This window comes from Rhipicephalus microplus, chromosome 6 (assembly GCF_043290135.1).
Source record: "Rhipicephalus microplus isolate Deutch F79 chromosome 6, USDA_Rmic, whole genome shotgun sequence".
In the NCBI taxonomy this organism is placed as follows: Eukaryota; Metazoa; Arthropoda; class Arachnida; order Ixodida; family Ixodidae; genus Rhipicephalus; species Rhipicephalus microplus.
In genome coordinates, this window is record NC_134705.1 from 81438715 (window position 1) to 81456912 (window position 18198).

General features: G+C 46.6%; 1 protein-coding gene across 1 annotated transcript in view; it reads left to right on the plus strand.

The window, feature by feature from the left end:
• The first annotated feature begins 5446 nt into the window (after positions 1 to 5446).
• LOC119167568 (arylsulfatase B) overlaps positions 5447 to 18198 on the plus strand; it is a 77761-nt gene continuing 65009 nt past the window's right edge. Inside the window, exon 1 of the mRNA XM_037419074.2 lies at positions 5447 to 5605. Coding sequence (XP_037274971.2) covers positions 5583 to 5605 — 23 coding nt within the window. The 5' untranslated portion in view covers positions 5447 to 5582. The remainder of the gene's footprint in view (positions 5606 to 18198) is intronic.

Below are 18198 nucleotides of genomic sequence, written 5' to 3' on the forward strand. Positions count from 1 at the left end.
TTGAACCCCCGCAGCGTTAACAAGATGGCCGAGTACGCAGATTTGGCGTTGCCCAAAGCGGCATTTGGACGAGTTAAGTTGCAAGTTGGCACGTCGAAAAACATCAAGCACTGCGGACACGCGGGTAAGATGGTCGTCGAAAGTAGTCGAAAAAACAATAACGTCGTCAAGATAGCAGAGGCAGATCGTCCACTACAGGCCTCGAAGGAGAGAGTCCATCATGCGCTCAATTGTCGCGGGGGCATTGCATAATCCAAAAGGCATCATCTTGAACTGATAAAGTCCATCAGGAGTCACGAAGGCCATCTTCTCTCTGTCTTTGTCGTCCACAGCGATCTGCCAGTAGCCTTAGCGAAGGTCTATTGAAGAGAAATATTTGGCACCGTGCAAGCAATCGAGTGCATCATCTATGCGCGGTAGGGGATATACATCTTTCTTGGTAATATGGTTGAGATGGCGGTAATCAACACAGAATCTCCAGCTATTGTCCTTCTTTTTAACAAGTACAACGAGTGAGGACCAGGGACTAGATGAGGGTTCGATTATGCCCTTATCAAGCATTTTATCGACTTCTCGCTGTATAATAGCACGCTCCGGGGCCGACAACCGGTAGGATCGTCAGTGAATGGGTCGAGCGTCACCGGTGTCGATGCGATGGGTTACCCCGGATGTCTGGCCCAAAATACGGTCGCCGAAGTCAAAGATGTCCTGATAAGAAGCAAGCACACGGCAGAAAGCAGAGACTTGTTCAGAGGTGAGCTTGTCAGATAGCATTGGCTTGAAAAGGTCGGAACAGGAACGTGACGAGAACGACGTTGATGAAAAATCGGGTGGCGAATCGGTGGTTAGAGCGGAAACTGTGTGGTCGACCAGTGGTGTAAGATGCGCAAGTGACATGCCACGAGGAATAACTTGCGCTGAGAGGCCGAAATTGAGGACGGGAAACGAAGTTCGGTTGTCCTTAACGGTAACCACCGTGTTGGGGAGTGCAACATTGCGTGTCGTGGTGACGTCAGAAATTGGGGCAGCAACATAATCACCATCGGGTACTGCTCCATACTGCAACATAATCACCATTTTGATGAGGTGGCGAAATGCCCATATTCGCGATCTCTTGGCGAACCACGGCCTGTATCATTGAAACAGCATCGAGGTTGTGTCCTGGCGCGCTGACGCTAGACATAGCGGGAGCCATAGCCTCGAGTTCCCTACGGACTATTCTGGTGACGTTTTCTGGCGCTGGTGGTTGGTGTAGTGTGGGCAAATCTTCGCAAGAGGACGTAGGCGCCGTGTTGGGAAGGCGGTCCAATCGGTGAACTATGCGCCTACTTTTTGCCTGTTCGAAGCGACGACATGCTTCGATGACCGACTCCACCGTCGAGCAGTCCTTGCACAGGAGAAAATTGAAGGCGTCATCCGCAATTCCTTTCAGGATGTGTCCGACTTTGTCCTCGTCGAGCATGTCCTTGTCGACCTTGCGGCAAAAAGCCAACACGTCCTGGATGTACGCGATGTACGGCTCTGTGGATGTCTGGGCACGAGTCGCAAGCTCTTTCTTTGCGGCCACTTGACGTCCGATGGGTTTCCCAAATAGATAGCGCAATTTCTGCTTACAGACGTCCCAGCTAGTCAACTCTTCTTGATGAGTCTCGTACCAGAGTTTTGCCATGCCATGCAAGTAGAAGATGATGTTCGCCAACATAAGCGTCGGACCCCAATGGTTGCTGCTGCTGACGCGCTCATATTGAACCAGCCAGTCATCGACGTCTATGCCACTTGTGCCGTTGAATAGACCTGGGTCACGAGGTTGCACCACAACGATCGGCTGCGGGGCTGACGACTCCTGTTGACATTGAGTAGCCTGGTCAGTCATCGTGGTAGCTGCAATGCGCCGTCCGCTGCGAAGATCCAGCTCGTTGGGCTGTATAGCGAGTGGTACCCCGCACCTTCCACCAATGATGTTACGGGGAATAAAGTATGCACTGGTGAGCAAAAGCGTACTGGCGAATATACTGGTGAGCTAATTCGTACGACGCTGCTGTAGTCCAAGCACGATCCCGTTCAGCACTTCGTCGTCGTCATCCTCAGGCATCTACTTAGCCCGTGACAATATCAAGGACCCTTCAGGAAGACTTGCTAGATGGAGCCTGCGTCTGCAGAAACATGGCATCATTGTGGTCTACAAGTCCGGTCTCAAGCACAATGACGCGGGTTGCCGGCCTCGCGCACCTGTGGAGTCTCCGTCATCTGACCAAGAACTAGACATGCGATTTCTTGGAGTTCCGAATGTGTCGGAAATGGCTCGTCTTCAGCGAATGGACCCGGAACTACGCCCGCTTGTCCCATACTTAGAGGGTCATCAAACTAAGGTACCACGAGTTTTCTTCTGTGGATTGACATCCTATGTCCTCCGGAACGATGTCCTACGCAAGCGCAACTTCGGAAACAGCGGTGAAACGTTTCTGCTTCTTGCACCATCATCACTGCGAGCAGAAATCTTAGAAGCGTGTCATGACGACCCATCGGCTGGCCACATGGATAGTAGTCGCACTTTGGCCAGAATCCACCAGAAGTGATATTGGCCGAAATTAAGGAATTTGGTGCACTATTATGTAAAGTTATGCCGGGATTGCCAAAGACGCAAAACACCACCATCGAAACTAGCGGGTCTGTTGCAACAAAGCCACCTATAGGACCATTTCAGCAAGTGTGAATGGATATGCTTAGTCCATTTCCTCTCTCTTTATTGGGGAAGCGCTGGATTGTTGTAGCAACAGACTACATGACTCGATATGCGGAGACATCACCCTCGCAAAAAGAACGGCGAATGAAGTAGCCCAGTTTTTCGTCACTCAGAGTGTACTACGACTTTGCGCAGCGCAGGTTGTCATAACAGACCGAGAGTGGTGTTGGGCACTTTAAATTTACGTAAAAGAACATAAAGTGTTAAGTTCTGCCTGCTACACCGAAGTATCGCAGCCGGTTCCTTGTCTGTCATAACAGACAAAGCAACAGCATTTACTGGCCGTTGGATGCAGTCTGTTATGAAGCTCACGCACACCGACCATAGAAGGACTACAGCATACCATGCGCCAACAAACGGATTAATCGAAAGACTCACCAGAACCCTCGCTGACATGATCTCGATGTAAGTGAACTTCTAGCACCAGACATGCAACAGTATTTGACCGTATGCAACATTTGCGTACAAAACCGCAATACAAGAAACGACACACCTCACGCCATTTCAACTTGTTTATGGTAGGACGGTCACAACGACCTTAAACGCAATGTTATCTGTGAACGATGTGAATGAGAGTGACCCGGACATTAGCGACTACATAGAAAAGGCAGAAAAGGCACGGCAATTGGCAAAACATCGTATCATTTTGCAACAAGGCTCCGACGCAAGTCGCTATAGTCTGAAGCGAACAGACGTACAGTACAACCCCGGAGACAAAGTGTGGGTGTGGACGCCTGTACGTGCACCTGGCTTCTCTGGAAAACTGACGTGGCGCAATTTCGGTCCTACAAAGAACTTCGCCGCTTAGGCACGCTAAACTACAAACTAATTCCTGAAGATCAAGTGTGCTTAACTCGACGCAGCAATCGGCCAGAAGTCGTACATGTAGTACGAATGAAACCATACTATATGTGGTTTCGTAGTACATGCGGTACGACGAAAGGCACTGAACGAGACAACTGCTAAATGTGCTCAAGCATACGATCAATACTCCTTTACAAAACTGTTCGACGCTAGCTTACGCATCGGGACGATGCGTTTTGGGAGGGGGACAAATTCCGCATGTTGTTAGGCACCTACCGAAGTCTTGCAAGGCTTCCGGCCCTTACGAACTCTGCCACACCAACTGACAAGCCAAACGCGCAAAGCTAAACGCACCATGCAACGCTGGCTGCATGTGCCACCACCCCACGCTCTGGAAAATGAAGGCTGGCGGTTTTTCGAACGAGCGACGCGAGGCGTGACGCATAAACAAGACGTTTACATGGTTTTTCACTGGCGAGCTCACGACAACCTTTGTGTATTTAGTTTACGGGCACAAGCTCGCCATAAATAAATACTTGTTTTACTTTCGTCGTTGTATTCATTTGTTACATTATCATATTCCCGACCGAGGTCCACTAGTATGTCAGATTTACAAGAATTTTAATTACTACTCCAAAGCGTCAATTGAATAGAGCAGAATTTTTTTCGAGTGGTGAATGGAGATAATTGATCAGAAGTAGATACCGAATTCAGCGTTAGGTATGCCATGGACGAGAAAAAAAAAAGCAGGCACAGGCAATGTGTGCCTTAACGACAGCGGTAGTTTTGTTTTACTTGCAGTACTAGTTAATCTGCTGCACGACACGAAAGTGCTGAAAAACACTGCAGCACTGAGAGTTTGTAAATAAGCCCCGTTTTAGCGGTGATTCTAGTGGATCCTTCGAAGTGCGTCGTGGAGTATGGCAAGCAGCACAACAGTTGACCTCGTCCTATAGGACGATCTAACATGGAAGGTTTAGGATTTTGTGATGAACATGCTACAAAAAGCTGATGCAAAATTAAATATTTGCATCTCGCGTATGATGCAACATGTAGTCAATGTGAAATATGTTCAGTTTTCGTATGTGCCCGTCTCCACCTTCACCGCTTAAGTCCATAACTAAATTCGATTCCGATTAACTGATTTGAAAGAACAGCATTCTACTTCATCTGGCTTAGAGTGTCCCTCACGGCAGAAGCGTAGGCGTTATGTTTATTTTTTCGAGGGGGATGGTGGCAAGTTCCGGATCGGAAATGGATGCCGAGCAGGCAAATAGTAATTTTGCGTTACGTATGACATGGTCAAAAAAAAAGGCAGGCACAAGCATTGTGCGCATCTCCTCGCTAGGCCACTGCTTCACAGACATCTTTGCTTTGCCAATTTCGAATGGCTTACAGTTAACGCTTTAGTCACTGTGGCAGCGAGGCCACCCTTGCGCAGCTGCTTTGTCACTGTCCGGCATCTACAGACACAACAGCTGTCAGAAAAATTAGCATGCCTGGATGGCTCTGTGCTTTCCGAGCAATCAGTCTTGGAATGCCGAAATGTTACAGCTCTCAACCATCAAACCAAGAAGCAAGAAAAGAGCTGTTGAAGCTATCTCGTGAATCAACTTTCATAAAAGACATTGACACGATTGTGTTTTAGTGTGTGTGTTCTTTTTCCTTCACGTATTTTTTCAGCTCTTTCTCCTTCCTCTTTCCTTCCGTACCTATATATTCACCTTTACCGTTTTCCAGTTAAAGGTTACAAACCGTAAAATTTTCTTCTGGTTTTCACTCAGTGTGCCCATAAAGCAAATGTGTATAACCAGCTCGTGTAGTGTTAGATCCTCGTTAGCATAGCAGTTGGCTGTCGAGAGCAGCTGTGTCGCAAGCATAACTGTGCTCTGCAAGGGACAGCAGCTGTACTTTAAATGCAACGGAAGACGCGAACATTTCGTGTGGTTCATCCAGATTTGCAAAATCACCGCAGGGCGCATTAATTCTGGCGCGTGCAGCTGTTCTGCTGCGCTGTTCTTAAAACCGATAAGCTATGATATGGTACTTGCTTCTCAGGTAAGACTTCATGAACTACTTTTCTCATTTGAAATATTTGAAATCTTTAAAGAGAATTTTATTACTATTGAATTGTCCATGACTTCTAGTGTCAATGATCAAAATGAAAAATACTGGATGGAGCGTTGATTACGTAATAGTCATCCATTCAAATAGCAAAATTCGTGTAATGTCAGTATTGTAAGCGATACCTAGTCCTATATACTCGTCACGCGACTGAACATGTCTTTGCGCTTTGCATCGCACATCATAATAAGCGTTCGCCAGGTAAGATGCCTACATTCACGTGATTTGCATACTACGTGTAACATTCGAACCTTTCGCTACAATATTCGTTGCTTCAGCGTCATGGTAATTTTTTTTCTACGTCATTCTGATTTGATTACAAGCGCGTAGCCGCCACTTGACAGCATGCCCACGGCGGCATCCATGGCCGATTTCAGTAACTTGCACGACGATACTGCTATAGTAGTGCGAGTGTTAATGAGCTGGTGTGACACGCGCGCACTGGCATTCCACATCTTCAGCATGCCCGAAATAGTGCTAAATTGAGATCCAAATTCAAGTTGAGGCAAAATAACAAATTCACATTTTTGCCGCAAGGGCGAAGCAATGAAAGCAATGGCAACAACTTGGAATGTAATGCTGAGAACGGCAAGCAGCTCAAAATGTGCAGCGCGCTGTTCACGCACAAATAACGCACGAAAACAACATAGACAAAAGAATAGCAAACTAAGAACGTTTACCTCTCCACACTTAACGCGCTGTTTAAGTACAAACGACGCATGAAACGTAATCATAGAGATGAGAGCGATCTATTAAGTGTCTCAGTTGATAAACTTTGATGTTATGAAAGCATGGTCTTTTCACAAACGGGGCATTGCAGCGAGCGAAGTGACTTTGTGAGCCAGGCAACTAACGCAATCGTACCGGTGAAAGCCGAGGGCACACGATTCTCTCCATCGAAGGATAAGCGCGCATGCTCGAGCACATAGCTCCTCCTTTCCCTTCGCAGGGCAAAATACGCGTGGAAGATAAGCGTGCGTCGGCACATCGCGGCGAGCTTGGCTCCGAGCACCGGTGGCTTTTTTTTAGGGTGAAGCTTCTTTAATTCTACCTTACGTTGACTTGAGTTTGACGTAACCGAGAGAAGAGACGAGAAACCGATCAAAGAAGAGGCGAGAAAAATTGGCCCCGAATCTGCATGTTAATCTGCAAATGTCATCGAAAAAGAATAGACTTGCATGTGGAGAGAGGAATCAAAAATTTATTTGATGTTTCGTGCCATAAAATCGGTGAATGGTATTCTGGAGGCGCTTTGTTAGAGTGCCTCGAGTGCGCAGCGGAGGCGAACGAGCGCATCAAGTCACGTCACACGTGAAACATGAGTGCCATCTTGCAGTTTTTTTAGAAAACGTTGCGCGTTGAGACGAGCGCGCACGCCCATCTCAGAGGTGATAAGGTGTAGAACGCAAGGCGACGGGTAGGTGCCACCACCGTGTCGTCTTAGCAAAGCGTTAGAAACACTCGCCTTTTTCGTGCAAGCGTTGCATAGTCAGTGCAGCGTGATAAACGCTACGGTCCTTAGAATTACTTATGTATGCCTTTCGAATTAAAAGACGCACATGCAGACCGTATACGTGTTGCTATGGTGCCTCAGATATGCGCAATAGTTGCTGTTTTGTGGACCCCCCCCCCCACAAGTATGAACGCTGAATTTTGAGCGACATTGGTGGGCTCTGCAGATGGGGTCGGCTGATTGCGGTATTGGCTGGTGCCGTTTAGAGTACTCGGTACCGTTAAGGGTGTACAAACAGACAATTGTACAGACAGGCAGGCCCAAATTTTTGCATCAAAGATCCCCAAGAAAGACAATCGCCCTTAAAAAGCAAACGCGACCTTTCAGGTCAAAATCGAAGGTGCGCGATTCTCCTCGCCGAAGGATAAGCTCGCCCGCACAAGCATCTAACCCCCTTTCCCCCCCTTCGCAATCGCAGGGCAAAGAACGCGTGAAAGATAAGCGCCTGTCGGCACATCGTGACCAGCTGAGCTCCGAGCACAGGGCGGCTAGAGTTCCCGATGCCGTTAAGAGTTGACAAACAGACAAAATGTACAGACAGACCAAAAAGTTTGCGTCGAAGGTCCCCAAGAAAGACTATCGTCTTTTAAAAAGAAGACAGTATCTCTCGAAGAGTATACTAGACGGTGCTGTCCCATAGAAGTACACAAAAGCTGCACCTGAATGAGGATATTCTAGATGATGTACCGCTGCTCCGTTTTGCTTCGGCGCTGGTTGTGCTCAGGTGCATGGCCTGGGTGCACGAAGAAGGAGCGCCTCCCTCAGTCTGCTTGATAGTCGCCGTGCGTGGCGGATCGTTCGTGGGGCATGACGAAGCAGAGTGGCGGGAGCGGTGAAGACGCTTGCGCTTGGCTTCGTTGGCTCGCGTCTCATCGGTGTTACTATCGCGCCGTCTGCATTCTAGAACACGATCGGACGCATGGACCCATGTACGGACGGGCGGACGCTTCACCCTACTCACCATCATTCACTCCGTGGATATGGTGTGATTTTGTTTTCGTTCTTAAACTTTCATATATATAGGTACGTATACATAAACGACGATTTACTGCAGCGGCGGCGACAACTAAAAAGGAGCCGAGACTGTCCACATAATTGCGATCGCAAAAATAGGTAAATTTGATGCGAAGTCTTGTCTCACAAGACATTGTGCAGGTAAACTGAGAAAGTGTTCGGGTATTTGGATGTTAACGAGATGTTCACGACTGATAAGAATCAATCGGCGCTATATAAACGTTTTCAAAAAGTGGCGGATACAGCGTGTCCTGAACTAAGTTAAGGCTGAGATAATGGACAGAGAGTGTCCTGAATGCCGCGTGAACATAGGTGCGCATAGTGTTTTCCTCCAGGAAGTGCAGTCATACCACACTGCCCTCACCTCCCCCTTCTGTTCACCAATTCTGAGAAAAAGCAAGCATCGCTCTTGCTGCAAGAACATCGTAATTTCCACGGCTGCTCCTCCACACCCGGGAAAAGGCGAAAAGCAGTGGTGAGAGGAAGAAGTTTCGTGTTTATGCAAACGCCAAGTGACTTGGCGGTACTGCTATGGCCTATTTTTTCGTCTTTTGCTCTTAGGAGATCATTTAGCAGTACTGGTAGTAGTTTATTGACTCTGACTACACAATGCACACACACTTCCTATTTTATTCAAAAGTCCCCAAAGATACCTCCGAAAGTAAAAGCGAGTATTGGTTCATGCGACATGCCAAGTTGGCAATCACAATTGTGTACTGTACTTTCACAAACTGTACAGCGTTCACAGTTCATGCTATTCCAATGAGCGCATCAAACGCCAAACCAATCCAGCAGTGGTGGTCCAACTGCGCCGATTGCGTCATTATACAACAATTCCATGTCTCTGTGCCTTCTTGCACAAATTCGAATACAGCTTGCACCAGCTTCGCCAAAGTTCACTAGTCCGCCTTTTTGCACCACATCAGGCTATTTATTACTCTAAAATAGTATCGCTCGCAACGAACATTGCTGGAACCAGTATTGGCCCCAAACCCCTACTCGATCCATCCCAGCTATGTTCAATTTCTAATTATGTTCAGCCTAAACAAAATGTCGGTGCCAGTGCGTGTGTCTGTGCTAAATTTTTAGCATCCTGTGGGCAGTCTAACTTATTTGGTAGGAAACTGGCGCGTAGAAAGAGATATTTTTTATTGGCGCGTACCGTATGTAGCCACCATGGTCAAGCGGCAACAACTCTCGACAATACGCGCTGTAAATGGCGTCTTCAAGCGGATGATGATTCGCCCACGCGAGAGATTTGGATATTTCGCGAAATAATTGAACACATGTTAATGGTGCTAAGCCGAAATGTTCACGTACACCGCGTCGGTTACAATATGGTGCGCCCCGCCGCGTGGTCTAGTGGCTAAGCTACTCGGCTGCTGACCCGCAGGTCGCGGGATCAAATCCCGGCTTAGGTGGCTGCATTTCCGATAGAGGCGGAAATGTTGTAGGCCCGTGTGCTCAGATTTGGGTGCAAGGTAAAGAACTCCAGGTGGTCGAAATTTATGGAGTCCTTTACTACGGCGTCTCTCATAAACATATAGTGGTTTTCGGACGATAAACCCCACAAATCAACGATATGGTGCAATTGCTGCTACCGCATGTCTAATCGCTCGTCGTGCGTCTTGACTGAGAAACCAGCGTAATTCTTTAGCAAGCCAACGTACATACTTAGCCCTGTGGTGAGCCACAAATAAAGCACAAGAGCTCTCGCACGCACACTAAAGGCCCATAAAACACTCGGTGTTGTATTGAATCGGCAAAAAACAAAATTCAGTTTAACCGCAAGGGCGGTGCAATGATTGCGATGAACACAAATTATAATGTTACAGAAGAAAGACTGGCAGTTAACTATTTTGGATTTGATGTCAGGGAACTTCCGGGAGACGTGCTCTTCGAAAAAAATACAACCGTTCACTAGAGAGATCCTCTTTTCGCACAGTCTCTTTGAGTAAAGAAAGAAGCTGACCGCCGATACCTGTCGAGTTCGTGTGCGAGCAAGTGATCGTGCGCGTGCCACCGCGCCCTTAGAAACAATGTTAGCAGTTGCTTCTCGAGCGAGACACCACGCCTCCTGCCAGTGCCGCATCGACAGCTGGTGTACTGCGCGGGCAGATCTTGTCGCATGCACCCTCCGAGGTTCAGAGATGAGCCGGCACGTTTAATCTAAGCTTCAGTCGCGTTCATCAGTATCACTTGCACGCGTTTACTGGTGGGTACAATATACAGTGTGGGGCTTTATACGGAATATAACTTTGACTTCATATGAAGTATAACAGCAACGGCTACGCCAACGGCAATGTCCATTTCGTTCTTTTCTTTCTTAATTCAATACCCCAGACTTTATGCAGGTCCAAACAGAGTGAAGACAACAACAAAACAAAGCAAACACATACATAGTTATTACAATTTCCCTAATAACACTGTGACTGAAGGCTACCAAGCATAATTTCCGTCTGCTATGGTGCGTGGGAAAAAAGAGAACTTGAATATATCTTTTCAAGTAAATTTGGCGTAGATGAATTTGGATTGTGGGGACGATTAAGCCTTAATGTTGATAACGAAAGATAGAGTGATATGTTAATGGCTAGTTCCCGATTCCAAAGCTGGCCAAAAAATTGTAAACTGGTACTTTTCTGTATTAGTGCAGGTCATGCATTGTTGTTAGCTTCCATTATTTAAGTGGCTCAGACATACGAACAAAAGTTGGAACAAACCTTACAGCTTTTTTTGAACGTTGTCTAGGCGGATAATGTTAGTTTTAGTAAATGGGCTTCATAGAAGACATGCATATTCCAGCTTCTGCCTAATTAGTCTGTTATTAGCTAGTGATTTTAGAGGTGGATGAGGCTGTTTGACCTTATGTCTTAAAAAGTACAATTTCTGGTATGCAGAAGAACAAATATTATCGAAAAGTGTATTCGATGATAAGGTAATAGTATGAGTGACACCTAAGTTCTTTTATAGCATTTCCTCATGCAATGGTAATGAGTAAGCTTGTATGTAAAGGAAAGAAAAGTTTTCAATGAAAGAAACGAAGATAGCCGATTTTATCAATATTAGGTTTCATATCCCTTGTGTTACATCATTCTAAATTGTTACCAAAAGCATAGGTAATGTGGTGCTGACTGTTGTGTGAAGCAATTTAATGGAACAGCGCGCAAATATCTGCCAACAGTCTAATTTGAATACAAGGATGAATGACAGTTGCTATATCGTTAACTTACAGCAGAAACGATGCCCTTCCCTAAGGGACCCGGTTGCCAACCGCATATCCAGAGTGTGACTCGTTACTTGCTACACACTGGATCGATCAGTCAAATAGTTACTATTCCGGCCATAAGGTGAAAATTTCTGGAAATTCAATTTTACTGAGTTTTAGATATAATTAGTAATGTGGAAGCCTATTGAAGGCGTTGCTAAAGTCTAGAAATGTTGCGCCAATCAGACCACATTCTACGAAACATGAAGCGAGAGAATATATCACTGCAAATAATTGTTAACTAAATCTGTAACTAACCATAGAATAGAAGATGATTAGACCTGTAGTGCTACTCCACTTTAAGTGCGTGGTACACAACTGAAAAAAAATGAAATTATCTTGATAGCTGAGAAATTATCAGCGATCACTTTACATATGGACCGGGCCTATTTTATGAAAGCATTGTAAAACATGCCGGTACAATTTTCGTTGAAAGGAAACGTTTGTTCTGCACAGGAATCGAGACAACGTCCCAAGACAGCTCAAAGAAGCCTTCTTTATCAAAAGAAAGGCCTTAAAAGCGTCAGAAAACCGCAAAATATGTTGCAAAGATGTGAAGCAGCACATTTAGTAGCGCTTCTCTGAGGCAAGTTCTAGCACTAGTTATGTAACCGATAGCTCATGACCGAGAAGTAGATAATAGGGTGCTTTTAATTACTTCCACCGTGTTATCTCTTTTTAGATATCTTATTTGTAATTATTACTGTATTTGTGTTTTATATTTTTCTTATTTTGGCCATATACGCCACATGTCAATAATGAGCGTGGAAGCTTGGCCAGGTTGGCAGGACATGACTTAATATACGAACAGTGCAGCGAACAGCGCAGGCTAGTAGTAGTACAGTGTAGCCACAGAAACAAAAAAAATAGGGACAAGAAATGAGTTCTTTCCTCCATAGTTACGCTGTAACTACAGGTTGCGCTGTTCGTATATTCAGTTGTGGTATAAATCGCAAATTCATTTTTGTACAAGATTCAGCATTGCGTACAAGCTTTACCGCTTTTAATTACACCATGTGACTAGCTCGAGCAAAACTTTTGCCAACATATATTCCTGTTTTCTTCGAATACCCATCAGCGCTTAGCAGGCACTAGTTCCTCTCACTTTTCTCGCTCATCTCGTTGACGCATTATTTCTGGCGTGAAAAACAACACGAAAATGAACATTTCCATGAACAAAAATGCAACTGTCGCACGGCGGCGATTGGCACTACCCAGGAGAAGCGTTTTTCTTTATACATTGACGTTTTTTTATTTGTATCGCCCTCTTTGCTTCTGTCATTCCTTGTAGGGGCCTTTAAGTTATTGCGAAACAATTAGGCGCCTCGTCAAATGTAAAGTGGCCAGCGGCATCAAGCTGCGTGATTCAAAAAGACTTGGCGAGACAACAATGTCGCTTCATGATGTCAAGATGATGCCACCTGTGTTCGTCATTTGTGAAGTCATCCTTCAGTGATAGTGAATTATGTTGAGCGCATAACAGAATGAAAAATGATGGTGTCATCCTGTCGCCTCTTCACTAAGCCATAGGTCGGCCCATCCCGAAGACAGGTGAGATGAAGAAAGGAAATAATAATTATGAAGACTAATATTAAAATCATTCCAATTATTTATAATATTTCTAATATTAATAATAATATTAATGTTGTGTTTTAGGTGGTTGTTGTTTATTTTAGGGTGAACTTCAGTGCTCATAACAAGATACAGAAATGAAATATAGAGACAATATGAGTGCTCAGCTCATTTTTTTCCACGTCCTTGTTTTTCGCGCTGCAGTTCACTTTTAAATACGCGACATCATCTTGCCCAACGTTGTACCCAATGTTGTATAGGTATTGTTGTTACACCCTAATATTGTCTAGATAAATTAAGCCTCTCATCATATAGAGAACCTTCATAGATTCATAGTGCTCTTTAAGCTTTTTATAACCGTGAAAAAAATTTGAGGGCACTTAGAGGGGGGGTAAACAACAAGAGGGAAGGCAGGGAGGTTAACCAGGCACATGCCCGGTTTGCTACCCCACGCTGGGGGAATAGGAAGGGGGCATAAAGATGAGAGAGAGAGAGAGGAAAGATAAGAGAAAGAGAGAGAGAGAGAAAAAAAGGAGGAGTGTCAGTCAATCGGCTGGCGCGTATGCAGCGGTGGCACTACACAAAAGTTAAAGGTGGTCACATAGGCCTGTAGTCCTCAAAAAGCGCAAGACAGCTTTGACTGCTTTTTGAGCCGACGAAAGGCGATGACGGTGTTCCAGTAGCATCTGCACAGAGAGTGGCCGATCGTTCAATTGTCGCAATGCGTCCGAAAGCTTCTGTCTTTCGGAGGCAAATCGAGGGCAATGGCATATCAGATGGTCGATGTCTTCTTTGGTGGAGCAGATGTCGCATTCCGCATTGTCGGTCAATCCGATGAGGGCTCTATATGCTTTTGTGAAGGCAACCCCCAACCAAAGGTGACAAAGAAGTGAAGCTTCACCTCGACGAAGTCCGTATGAAGGTCAAAGTTCTAGTCGAGGGTTTATTTGGTATAGTCTCGTATGTCTTATGCTTGGGGTGTTCCACTCCTGCAGACTCTGACTACGTGCCACGTGACGAAGTTGCTTTGCAGCGCCAGTCCTGGACAAAGGAATTGGAAGGGTGTGTTCTTGGTGCGATGTGCGAGCCGCGTTGTCTGCGAAATCATTGCCACTGATCCCACAATGGCCAGGAAGCCACTGAAACTTCACCCCGTGGCCTATTTATGTGACGTGCTGAACAGGCTTGACAACTTCGTAAGTTAATTGTTCATGGCAACCTCGTCGGAGGACTGACTGCATGCTCTGTAGGGCTAGTTTTAAGTCGGAAAACACAGCCCTTTTACTCGGTCTTTGGGATTTGATGTACTCTAGGGCGCCACGCAAAGCTGCAAGTTCTGCCGTTGTGGACGTAGTTACATGTGACAGTTTGATTCGCAGAGTGATTCCTCTAGCTGGAATCACCACCGCACCACCAGAACCAGACGCTGTGGTTGAACCATCGGTGTATATGTGCACGTGGTTGTTGTACATTTCGTGCAGATGGCTCAAGCTCAATTGTTTTAGGACTGATTAAGGCAAATTTGATTTTTTCTGTATTCTTGGAATTGAAACACGTACCTATGGAAGTGTCAGGCACCACGGAGGATACACCAGTTTCTCAGCAGGCGTAAAACCTGACGTAAACGACGCACGATGAGCACAGACCCTTGCACTAAATTTTGTGCGGGGCCTCTCAGTAGCGAGGGTTGCCAAGTGGTGGGAAGGATTCCTAGCATGTTGCTTGAGGTACGTACGCATCGTTTCATTGGTGATCTGCGTCATGATCGAGTAGTCCTGTGCAATGGCAATCGTTTCAGCTGTCGATGCGCAGCGGGGTAAACCAAGGCATATCCTAAGCGCTTTGGCTTGAATATTTTGGATTGTGCGCAGGTTCGTTTTGCACGTGTTAGATATAACAGGTAGGCTATACCGCAGGAATCCAGTAAATAATACCTTGTACAGCTGTAACATAGACTCGAACGACATTCCCCAATTTTTCCCAGCAAAAAACCTGAATAAGTGACAAGTGGCAGTCAGCCGCTTTTTCACGTAGTTTACGTGGGGTGTCCAAGACAGGTTTCGGTCGATTACGACTCCCAAGAACCTGTGACTCCGGCTGCATGACACCAACTGCCCGTTAATTGATATGCCGTAAGTGGACATTGGTTTTCTGGTGAAGCCACGACTGCACACTTCTCACTTGCGGTTTCAAGCTCTTGTTTGCGTAAGTGGTACGATGTCACTGATGCTGCCTTCTGAAGTCGAGCGCGAAGTTGAAGTCGAGTCACACCTGATGTCCACACACAGATGTCATCAGCATAAATGGAAAGTCATACACTGCTTGGTTGCTTTCCAACTAGTTCAATGAGTGTTAGGTTGAACAGCGTCGGGCTTAGCACTCCCCCTTGCGGGACTTCTCGGCTGCAGTAATACTCGGGTGTCGGGCCATTCTCTGTCTGCACGTAAAATGATCTATTTTGTAGGTAGCTCTGAACCCACGTATATATCCTGCCACCGAGTCCCACTCTTTCTAGTGCGCTGAGAATGGCTTCGTGGGTGACATTGTCGTATGCCCCTTTAACGTCAAGGAACAGAGCAGCAGATAACCGTTTGCAGGCCTTCTGGTGTTCTACATATGCCACTAAGTCAACTACATTGTCAATTGACGAGCGGCCTCATCGGAACCCGGACATGGCATCTGGATATATTTCGTAGAACTCTAAGTACCATTCCAGACGCATTAAAATCATCCATTCAATAACGTTTCCCACACAGCTCGCGAGGGCAACCGGGCGGTAAGAGAAAATGTCCAAGGGTGACTTGCCGGCTTTGAGAAGTGGAATCAGGCGACTTGACTTCCATTCCTGTAGAACCATGCCAGTTTGCCAGGAGTCGTTGTACAGCTGCAAGAGTGCCTGCCGAGCTTGATCTCCTAGGTGACACAGAGCGCGGTAAGTGATGCCGTCACGCCCTGGCACTGTAGAACGTCTACACAAAGCAAGCCCAGCCTTTAGTTTGTCCATTGAAAACTAAATCTCCATTCGGAGATCACGCTAGGATACAGAAAAGTCGGGCGTCTTTGTCCCAGTGGAATTTGAGCCGCAGGCAATCCTTCGGCAGAAAGAATCTGCGACATCAATCTCTTCGCAGCGTAAGTGAAGTGCCAGAGATTTTAATGGGTAGCGCTGAGTAATGGTTGTACGAAGACCCCAGAGAGTTCTCCAGATTAGTGACAGAGGCTTTCTGGTATCCAAAGACTCGCAAAAAGATACCCATCGTTGCTTGTCCAACTTGTCCATGTGACGCTGTTTTTTCTTTTGTGTGCGTCTGGCCACTCTCAGATCATCAAGTGACCTTGTGCGTCTATAACATCGTTCTGCACGACGACGAATCGCTAGGAGTTTCTCGAGATCAATGTCCATATCAGTGCGAGATGAGCTCACCGGAAGCGAATGCGTCGTTGACTGCAGGGCACTCTTTATTGAGTCCTCTAGGTTGAAAGGTGAGGTGCCAACACAGTCTTCCATGATTAACTTGTATTTTTGCCAATCGGTGCACTGGACGGCTCTGGAGGACTTGAGACTTGGAAAGCCGGCAATCTTCAGGTATGTTGGGATGTGGTCACTACCCCTTGTTTCCAAATCCGAAAACCAGGGCACTCTGCGTGTGAACGAGCGTGAGACGAAAGTGAGGTCCAGGCAACTGCTATAGGCGGATCCGCGCAGATAAGTAGAGCTGCCGTCTTCACGAGGATAAGTTCACATTCAGAAGCGAAAGACACTAACTGTCTACCTCTAGTGTTGACCCTGGAGCTTCCTCATAAGTAGTGGTGGGCATTGAAGTCACCAGTTATCACCCATGGCTGGAAAGTTGAATTCAAAATTCCGCGCAAGCGCTCACGGTCTAGACGACTTGATGGATGTAAGTAGGCTCCGATGATGGTGAATGTCGTCTTCTTGTTTTTTACTGTTAGGCAAACGTACTGGTTTTCTTCGTCAGGGGGTACAGGGTGATGAACATAAGTTAAGTCGTGCCGTATGAACACAACGACCTTGCTGTGCTCTCCGTGGGTAGAAGACATAAAGCACTCATATCCAGACAGTCTCATCTGAGCTGACAGGTTCGGTTCACAAATCACAATTATGGAGAACTGGTTCGTGAATACATATAGCGGGAACTCGCACATACGCGCCCTAAGTCCTCTAGCATTCCACTGAAGGACAGATGCGTTCTTCACCTCCTCTCGAAAGGATAACATGTTTTGGGCTATCGTTTTACCTTAGAGCTGCAAGCACCCGACTCAAAAGTGTCCAGCACTTGGAGTGCGCTCTGCGCTGATGGGGTGTTCATGTTGCTTAGGAGCATGCGCATTGCGCTCATAAGGGTCTGCAACATGTTGATGACCTGGCAATCCTCAGTTGTCTTTTCATCAGTGGTTCGTGATGGCATCGAGGTTGGCGGAGATCGATGCACCTCTGAAACAGGATGTGTTCGTGGAAGGGATGGCCACTCTTCCTGAGGTGGGAGTCTTGACCCTGATTCTGTTTTCGGTGTATCCGTCTTCACAGAGCTTGACGATGGAGGGCCAGTTCTTCTTGCTTGAGATGACGGGTCTCTATCGGCAGATGTCGCGTTGCGTGATGATCTTCTGTGGTGACGCCGACGTCGCGTGACAGTAGCAGCGGCTTCCCTGTGCGTTGAATTGTCACGCACCATGCGTTTCAGCACCGTGCGTTCATTTCTCACTCATGGGCAATCTTTAGACGACGCTTTATGAGCGCCGTGGCAATTGGAGCATTTGAACACAGTTGCGTAACAGGTGTCCTCTGAATGAGGTTCGGCACACTGCGGGCACACGACATTGCTGGTACATACTCCTTTGACATGTCCCATCTTGAAGCATCCGAAGCATTGTAGGGGCTTCGGTATGTATGGACGGACCTGATGGCGAACGTGGCCAACTTTGACGTGTGGAGGAAGACAGTCTCCCTCAAAAACAATCTTCAGGCATCGTGACTGACCAAGCCTTGTGATGTGCTTGATGAGGATGTCGTCCTTAGTTGGCTTTATGAAGATTGGGAAATCGTCAGCGGGAATGGAAATGTCCTCGTCATAAATGACGCCAGCACTGCCCTTACAGTACGTGGGGATCACTGATTTAGCTGTGACTCTGTCGATTTCC